Raw genomic sequence first — 9839 nt, 5'->3', positions numbered from 1 at the left:
CCCCCAGGCCACGCCCCTCTCAGTCAGACTGAGTGTCTTAAACCAACCTGCTGAACATGATGGAGTACAGCAGTAAACACAGCCAGAGAAAAGGGAAAATGTGAAATCTGAAACTAACCCTTTCATGCACAGTGGTCACTCCAGTGGTCACTCCAGTGGTCACTCCAGTGGACAGTTCTTCTCCAGCTGTTCTCTTGTATATTCAGGGGTTTTGTTGTTTTATGCCGCATTTCCATTACATGGAACCAGCTCGACTCGGCTCAGCTCAGCTCGACTCGGTATTCCTGCAGAGCGTTTCCATTACAAGATACTACCGACTTTACAGTACCTGGTCGTCATAGCGATGCAGCGCGTTACTTCCATGTCGTCCATTCAGAGAGTTGCTGATAAACTCGCTCGTTGCATGTCGTCTCGTCGGAATCTCCTGGACCGACCATGGTATAGTTTTGGGCTGTCATCATGTGGGTTAATGTACCGACAGATTCACTGTCCACTTCTGCGTCTGTGTTTTGTAAAACAGCGGGTCACAGAGAAAACTGTCTGACCAATCAGTGGTCTGCAGTGTGTACACGTCACGTTTTAGTATCTGGTCCCCAGTCCTGGAACCTCAGCGGAGGTGAAACCAAAAAAGTAGTACCAGGTACCAGATTCCAGGTCCTTTTTTGTAATGGAAACGCAAAAAGACCGAGTCGAGTCGAGCTGATACCACGTAGTGGAAACAGGGCAATAGATCTGTATCAGCCAACACAGTGGACACTAATGCACCATCCCATAAATTGACTTTCAGACCATTACTGTAACTTTGCTGTTCTTGATAAACCTGATCTGCACTAACAAGTTTGAGTGGAAAGCAATTGCTAATTGTTATTAGACCTTAATTACCAGGGGTTTTTTTTTAAGCAAATTTTTTTTGCATATTATCTCCATGAAGTGAGGAATAATTTGTATTAGAGTATGTTAAAATGTGAGAAAACATCTGATTAGCAGCATTAAAATGTTTTTATCGCATAGTTTTCCATATCACTTTCTGATATAAGGTTTTAAATACACGTTTCTTTGCTTCAAAAATTAAATGCATGGTGTCCAGCTGAGTGGACATTTTTGTAACTCTTTAAAAAAAACAAAAACAAACAAAAAAACTCAATCACATAGTTTTTTTTTTTCATGCCTAAAGAGGAATAAAAACACTCAGGGAAAATATCTTGACTAAGGTCCTCATAATGAAAGGGTTAAATGAAGGACAGTTGGACTGGACATGGATCTGTACGAGCTACCAAAGAACAAGTGGTCCATGAACACTGACATGTGGACACACATGGAGGATCCAGACCTGATCCAGGGGGGAGGGGGTCAGCGCTATGTGGACGTGAAACAAATATACATGGTTTCATCAGGACTGACCACCAGGGTCCAAAACTAGGGCCCAGAACCAGCTGATCCAAAGGCTCCAAAACTAGGGCCCAGAACCAGCTGATCCAAAGGCTCCAAAACTAGGGCCCAGAACCAGCTGATCCAAAGGCTCCAAAACTAGGGCCCAGAACCAGCTGATCCAAAGGCTCCAAAACTAGGACCCAGAACCAGCTGATCCAAAGGCTCCAAAACTAGGACCCAGAACCAGCTGATCCAAAGGTCATTTCCAGTAGGTCGTGGACTGACCCCAGTGAATATATGCATGATCTACTGGGACTGAGCAGATTTACTGAGTCTAGTTCAGATCCAGTCCTTTATCCAACACAGATACTACTGCTGTGGACTAGCAGGGCACCACTGGATTCTGGGAAATTAGCAGATTTACACCACCTGGTTTAAATGAACACATTATTCTGATAATATTATGGCTTTATTGTCAGAATATGACGACTTTAATCTCATAAACAAATGACATTTTTGTTAAATTGAGTTTTTTAATAACTATGACTTTATTCTCATAACATTGTGATTCTTTTTGTATTCGACTTTATTCTCATAAAATTACAGGTTTTATCTCCATATTTTATGACTTTATACTCGTAGTGACCAGTGTTTTTCTTTTCTTCTGTGGTCCTAATACTTCGTCGTAGCTTTATTCTCCAGTTCCTCCGTATGTGTAAAACTAGTTTCAGTTCGTTTACTAATCATGTAGGAGCACAAGGTTCACAATCACAAAATGAAGACAAAAACCAGGAAAGATCTGATCATGAAACCAAGAGCTGCACTAAGAAGGACCGTTAGCCAAAACAATAGGTCATTTCAGGTCTGATTGGACCCAAAAATACAGCAGAAATGAATGTTAGCTGACACCAAACAGGATCCACAGATCTAGGTTTGGTTTCCTGGATTTGTGGATCCATCTCCTTCTCTTTTCTTTGTCTTTGGGTGTCTGTAAACGATAGCTCCCACTGCTTTAAGAACCTGAAAATACAATCAACGAACAACAGCTCTGCCCCATTTTGGATTCAGTATTGTTCTTCAGTTTAGACAGGATTGAAACCTGTCACTCATCTCACTCTTTCTGACACTCAGTGGGCGGAGCCATGGTGACTTCTGCTAGTGGTGACATCACCTGCAGACCAGTGGTGGCTGGTCGTCTTTCGGACAGGGGAAGCTCATTGTTGGCTTACATAAAAAAATGTCAGGTTATTTAAACATAAATTCGTCCCTTCGTTCCTTTTTAAGAAAACGCTCAGTGACCTTATCGTACCAAGTAAACGAGAAAACACTGAAATTATGTTAAAATGAAATAAGGAAGTCCAGTGGTTGTGTTTTCTTTCAGGTCAGTAAATGAACAGTTCATTTGGTTTCTGTGATTTCACAGCAGAATGTGTGACGGTATTAAACTGAACTGTGTCAGTGAAGGAGCAGATCTGAAAACAGCTGTCAATCAAACAAGGTTCAGCCATTCGACCCATCCTCCAATCAGCACACAGAAACTCAGCATCTGGCCCGGCCAAGCTCCGCCCACAACTCCATTCATACCCAGAGATGCCGAGCGCCTGGGGGCGGGACAACACGGTGTCATTTATCCAATTAGCGTCCAGTTTAGAGTCAGTTCAGACCAGTTCCACTCAGTCCCATTGAAGTGCATGGACGCTGAGCGTCTACGGACAAATGCACTGAGCAGAGATGGAATGAGAAAACAGAGGAGAAGTGAACAACATCCAGTCCACTGATCTGGGATCAAACTGATTCTGAACCAACTGGTCTGAGAGATGAACGTGTTCCAACACATTTGGAGTCAATGAAATGAAAACAACTGAACAGATTTGAACATTTAATGGGAGTCATTTTAGGAGAAGCTGAGCTTCCACTGCAGTCGGACACTAAACAGCTGTGGTGCAGACCCTCTGTTATTTGATGGGTCCGGCCCACTTCAGATCATACTGGGCTGAATGTGGAACTGAACCTAAATGAGTTTGGCCCCCCTGCTCTACAGGATCAACTCCAGACCCCTGACTCAGTTTCCAGTGTTTGGTGTTCGGTCCTAGTTGGTGCTGGACGTGTTCTTAATGAAGGTCCGGTTGCGCTCCAGCGTCACCCCCCTCCTCCCTCCGCTCTGGCTCAGTTCGCTCACGTCCACCCCAGAGTCTAAGCTGGTTTCTCGACTCTCCACCGGCCTCCGTCTCCTCTGCTGGTCGGAGTCGGTGTAATGGATCTCGGCGGCAGGTTTTCCCTCCAGCGACACGAACCAGGCCCGAGGAGAGGAGGTTCTGGAGAGTTCTGAGGAGGCGTGCATGGAGCGTCGGTTCTGGTCCGCTCTGAGCCGGTTCAGGGTTCCCGGTTCCGACGCCGACTCCGGGAGGCCGCACTGACCTCTGGATGGGGGTTCTGCAGGGGGGTCTCCTAGAACCTGGAGCCGGTCTTGGCTTTGTCCGGCCTGGCTCTGGGCGGCAGAGGTCTGGGTGAAGCCGTCTTTGCTCGGGGGCTCGGTGGGTCCAGGTGAAGCCCCCGAACGAGGCAGAGTGGCCCACTTCCTCCACGGGGGTCGCTCGCTGTCGTCCTCCAGATGGAAGAAGGCGGGTGCGTGAAGAACAGCCACGGGCTGGTTGAAGAAAAACAGGTTCTCTGTCAGAGAGGCCTGGACCACCGTCTGCTGGGGGGGGTCCGTCCCGTCAGCCTCGGAGCCAGGACGATCTGGTGGGGCGAGGTCTTCTTTAGTCCGGACCAGTCCCAGTTCGGCATCAGGGTTGGTGATGATGGTGGAGTCATACAGAGAAAGCACAGACGTACAGGTGTTCTGTTCTGGGTTCTGTTCTGGGTTCTGTTCTGGGTTCTGTTCTGGGTTCTGTTCTGGGTTCTGTTCTGGGTTCTGCAGATGAACAGCATCAGACTTCAGCTGAGTTTGAGCGACGGAACGACTGCAGAAAGAACAAACAGACAAACACTGAAGCATCTGCACATGTGGGCACAACACACACACACACACACACACACACTATAGACACACACACACACACACACACACACACACACTATAGACACACACACACACACACACACTATAGACACACACACACACACACACACACACACACTATAGACACACACACACACACACACACACTATAGACACACACACACACCCTATAGGCACACACACACACACACACACACACACACTATAGACACACACACACACACACCCTATAGGCACACACACACACACACTATAGACACACACACACTGTAGACACACACACACACACACTATAGACACACACACACACACACACACAATAGACACACACACACACACTATAGACACACACACCCTATAGGCACACACACACACACACACACACACACACTATAGACACACACACACACACACTACAGACACGCACACGCACACACACACACACTACAGACACACACACACTATAGACACACACACACTATAGACACACACACACACACACTATAGACACACACACACACACACTATAGACACACACACACACACACCCTATAGGCACACACACACACACATACACACTATAGACACACACACACACTATAGACACACACACCCTATAGGCACACACACACACACACTATAGACACACACACACACACACACACACACTACAGACACACACACACACTATAGACACACACACACACACACACACTACAGACATTTATTAAAAACACAGATGTAAAGGTGCCGTTTGTAGGATCGTGGCCCAAACTGCTACTGCAGTCACATTCAAATACTCTACAGTGTGGTATCCTCTGCCCCCCCCCCCCCCCACACACACACACACACACACACACACTAGGGGTGGACAGATCCAGCATGAGCGTCTGCTACCAGTGTTTCTGCTGCTCCTGTCCACCACAGCAGACATTTCAGACAAACAGATCCTCCCAGACTGACTCCACATCAGTCTGATACAGAACAGACAAACGTCCTGAACACTGATGGAAGTTCACACACATTCAGGAGAGAGACAAAAGGAAATGAGCCGCAAGTTTACCTTTGACTGACGCCAAGTACAGGCGTCACAGACCACTACCGTACCCCCCCCCCCCTTTTGGATTCCACACCGCTACATGCACAGGTCACTTCCACAGAAAACACTGAACTACAACGAGCTACCATGGACAGAGACAAGTCCTACACCAGTACCAGGTCTGTTCACCAGTCCCAGACCGGCAGTCCTTTCACCAGGGCCAGGAGAAGAGACCGCCGGTCTGGGACCAGGTGCAGAGACCGCCGGTCTGGGACCAGGAGAAGAGACCGCCGGTCTGGGACCAGGTGCAGAGACCGCCGGTCTGGGACCAGGTGCAGAGACCAGGTGCAGAGACCGCCGGTCTGGGACCAGGTGCAGAGACCGCCGGTCTGGGACCGGGAGAAGAGACCGCCGGTCTGGGACCGGGAGAAGAGACCGCCGGTCTGGGACCGGGTGCAGAGACCGGCGGTCTGGGACCGGGTGCAGAGACCGCCGGTCTGGGACCAGGAGAAGAGACCGCCGGTCTGGGACCAGGTGCAGAGACCGCCGGTCTGGGCCTGACACCTGGATTCAACAGGTCCACAGACTGGGGTCCACATAGTTTCCTCATGCACAGATCAGCTCATCTAACGGCTTTAATTAACTCACCTTTGGGTGATTTTTAAAATTCATTTTCAGGTGGTTTATGGGGGATTTTTTTGGAAGTTTTGGTGATGTTTAGGTGGTGTTTTGTAAATTTTGGGTGATTTTTAGGTGGTTTTTGGGTGTGTTTTGAGTAGTTTTCGGGTGATTTTTGTGTGGTTTCTGCGTGTTTTTTGTAGGGTTTGATGATTTTTAGGTGGTTTTTTGTTAATTTTTGGGTGATTTTAAGGTGGGTTTTTGTGTAATTTTTGGGTGATTTTTAGGTGGGTTTTTGTGTAATTTTTGGGTGATTTTTAGGTGGTTCTCGTGTAATTTTTGGGTGATTTTTAGGTGGTTCTCGTGTAATTTTTGGGTGATTTTAAGGTGGGTTTTTGAGTAATTTTTGGTGACTTTTAGGTGGTTTTTATGTAGTTTTTGGGTTATTTTTAGATGGTTCTTGTGTAATTTTTGGGTGATTTTTAGGTGGGTTTTTTGTGTAATTTTTTTGTGATTTTTAGGTGGGTTTTGTGTCATTTCTAGGTGACTTTTAGGTGGTGTTTTGTAAATTTTGGGTGATTTTTAGGCAGTTTTTGGGTGGTTTTTGTGTTTTTTGGTGATTTTTAGGTGGTTTTTGAGTAAGTTTTGAGTGATTTTTCAGTGTTTTTTTGTGTAATTTTTGGGTGATTTTTAGGTGGTTTGTGTGTAATTTTTGGGTGATTTTAAGGTGTTTTTTGTGTAATTTTTGTGTAATTTTTAGGTGGGTTTTGTGTAATGTTTGGGTGATTTTTAGGTGGTTCTTGTGTAATTTTTGGGTAAGTTTTAGGTGGGTTTTTAAGTCATTTTTGGGTGATTTTTAGGTGGGTTTTTGAGTAATTTTTGGGTAATTTTTAGGTGTTTTTTGTGTAATTTTTGGGTAATTTTTAGGTGGGTTTTTGAGTAATTTTTGAGTGATTTTTAGGTGGTTTTTGTGTAATGTTTGGGTGATTTTTAGGTGGTTCTTGTGTAATTTTTGTGTAATTTTTAGGTGGGTTTTTGAGTAATTTTTGGGTGGTTTTTAGGTGTTGTTTGTGTAATTTTTGGGTAATTTTTAGGTGGGTTTTTGAGTAATTTTTGGGTGATTTTTAGGTGTTTTTTGTGTAATTTTTGTGTAATTTTTAGGTGGGTTTTGTGTAATGTTTGGGTGATTTTTAGGTGGTTCTTCTGTAATTTTTGGGTAAGTTTTAGGTGGGTTTTTGAGTAATTTTTGGGTGATTTTTAGGTGGTTCTTCTGTAATTTTTGGGTAATTTTTAGGTGGGTTTTTGAGTAATTTTTGGGTGGTTTTTAGGTGTTTTTTGTGTAATTTTTGGGTAGTTTTTAGGTGGGTTTTTGAGTAATTTTTGAGTGATTTTTAGGTGGTTTTTGTGTAATGTTTGGGTGATTTTTAGGTGTTTTTTGTGTAATTTTTGGGTAATTTTTAGGTGGGTTTTTGAGTAATTTTTGGGTGATTTTTAGGTGGGTTTTTTGTGTAATTTTTGGGTGATTTTAGGTGGGTTTTGTGTAATTTCTAGGTGACTTTTAGGTGGTGTTTTGTCAATTTTGGGTGATTTTTAGGTGGTTTTTGAGTAATTTTTGGGTGATTTTTAGGTGGATTTTTGTGTAATTTTTGGATGATTTTTAGGTGGATTTTTGTGTCATTTTTGGATGATTTTTAGGTGGTTTTTGTGTAATTTTTGGGTGATTTTTAGGTGGATTTTTGTGTAATTTTTGGATGATTTTCAGGTGGGTTTTTGGGTAAGTTTTGGGTGATTTTTAGGTTCATTTAGGTAATTTCTAGGTGATTTTTAGGTGGGTTTTTGAGTAATTTTTGGCTGATTTTTAGTTGGGTTTTTGGGTAATTTTTGGATGATTTTTAGGTGGGTTTTTGGGTAAGTTCTGGGTGATTTTTAGGTTCATTTGGGTAATTTCTAGGTGATTTTTAGGTGGGTTTTTTAGTAATTTTTGGCTGATTTTTAGTTGGGTTTTTGGGTAATTTTTGGGTGATTTTTAGGTTAATTTGGGTAATTTCTAGGTAATTTTTAGGTGGGTTTTTGAGTAATTCTTGGGTGATTTTTAGGTGGGTTTTTGAGTAATTTTGACACTGATATCTATCCCATAATATCAAATTCTATTCTGACTTTAGTCCTTATAGTCTTGGATCCCAGAGCCCTGTTAGAACACAAACACCTGGAATCAATGGGTCCACAGACTGGGGTCCATTTGGGTCTGAGTTAAACAGTTCTGATCTGAGGAGAATACTATGAAATGCTTTAGGTTTCATGTGTTTTTACCTTCGATGCCACAATAATAGAACCAAGAGGCAGATGACGACAACAAGTGTTCCTACGAGGAGAATCATGAGGAAAGACCAGTGGTGTAAGATAAATTCAACGGAGAGTTCATGTCCAAAGACACCTAAAGGAGAGATTTATTCAAGTTAAACACAGATATACTGCACCAAACATCTGAGCTTTGTCTACAGACTCATAATTCCATCAGTTTTTAACACAAACCATCTCTAAATGAACGGCTCATGTTCATGTTGGTGTGTTTTTATTCCATGTGTTTCAGATGTCCTGTTAACTGCCTCTGTGCTTTTCCAGGTTCATTCTGAACATCAGACAGGCGGTGCACATCTGGACTCACCTCTAGGTGGAGACAAAGCTGCTGCTGTCCAGTGTCCGAGGTGAGGAGCAGAGAAGGTCCACAGGAGTGTCCCTTCAACGGACACCAGCCTCCCCAGACCCTTCCTCATCCACCCACCTACATTTAAGAAGGACACAAGGGCAACGGACACTTACACAGGCACAGATTATTATTATTATTATTATTATTATTATTATTATTAATTTATTAATTTATTTATTATTACCTCTGCAAAGGAACAGCGGAGGTTATGTTTTCATTGGGGTTTGTCTGTTTGTGTGTCTGTTAGCAGCATAACTCAAAAAGTTATGGACGGATTTAGATGAAATTTTCAGGAAATGATACTGGCACAAGGAACAAATTATTAAATTTTGGTGGTGATGGGGGGGGGGGGGGGGGGACTGGTCAGCCTTGGTGGAGGTCTGTGCTTTTGCCAGACTTTTGTAGTAATTATTATTATTATTATTATTATTATTATTATTATTATTATTATTATTATTAGGCCTGGGCCACCCAGGCCCTAGCCAGTGAGGGTTCTAACTGGAATGAGGCGCTGCTGCGAATTGAACAGTAGGCTGCACTTTCAATTTCAATCATAACTTTAACTAATAAGTCAATAAAACTACATTGTCTGATTATTTTTAACACTTGTTGTGTTCTAGTCCAGTGGTTCTGAACTGGTCCAGGTTCAGCTCAGGACCCACTATCACCCCTCAAAGACCAGACCAGACCCAAACTGATAACAGATGAACCCCTCAAATATATTTAAAAAACAGATGTTGTGTTTTTAACCTGAGATAAAACAGAATATCCCAGTCTGAAAACACAGACCAGTTTAATGATAAACCACACTGACCAGCAGGGGGAGACCGTGCACATGGAAGTATTCCCTTTAACACTAGATCAGATTTGAACCCAAACTAAACAGTGATCTCAGTTAAAACTCAAAGTTCATTCAGTTACTTGATGTAGAATTCAACCCACTGAGGTTTGAGTCCAATGGAGGAAAAGCCAGATCTGATGGACCAGGTGTCAGACCTGAGTTTAAACAGCATATGAGTAGAAACGTTTTGACAAAATAAATAAAATGTGCAAAATTTAAAAAAAAAAAAAAAAAAAAAAAA

At 43.3% G+C, this 9839-nt stretch overlaps 1 protein-coding gene across 2 annotated transcripts in view; it reads right to left on the bottom strand.

Moving 5' to 3' along the window:
- Window positions 1-3227: 3227 nt before the first annotated feature.
- The window catches only part of LOC115411837 (protein FAM171B-like), a 22639-nt gene continuing 16027 nt past the window's right edge, over window positions 3228-9839 (bottom strand). The window contains exons 7-9 of one of the 2 annotated variants that reach the window (XM_030124047.1): window positions 8716-8832; window positions 8361-8484; window positions 3228-4334 (exon numbers count right to left, since the gene is read on the bottom strand). In XM_030124047.1, the coding sequence (XP_029979907.1) occupies window positions 3461-4334; window positions 8361-8484; window positions 8716-8832 (1115 nt within the window). In that variant the 3' untranslated portion in view covers window positions 3228-3460. The remainder of the gene's footprint in view (window positions 4335-8360; window positions 8485-8715; window positions 8833-9839) is intronic. The other variant, XM_030124046.1, reaches the window with a different exon arrangement.

The sequence above is a fragment of the Sphaeramia orbicularis genome, chromosome 21, assembly GCF_902148855.1.
Source record: "Sphaeramia orbicularis chromosome 21, fSphaOr1.1, whole genome shotgun sequence".
NCBI lineage: Eukaryota > Metazoa > Chordata > Actinopteri > Kurtiformes > Apogonidae > Sphaeramia > Sphaeramia orbicularis.
The sequence above is the reverse complement of the archived record's forward strand: the minus strand, read 5'-3'. Positions and strand labels throughout refer to the sequence as shown.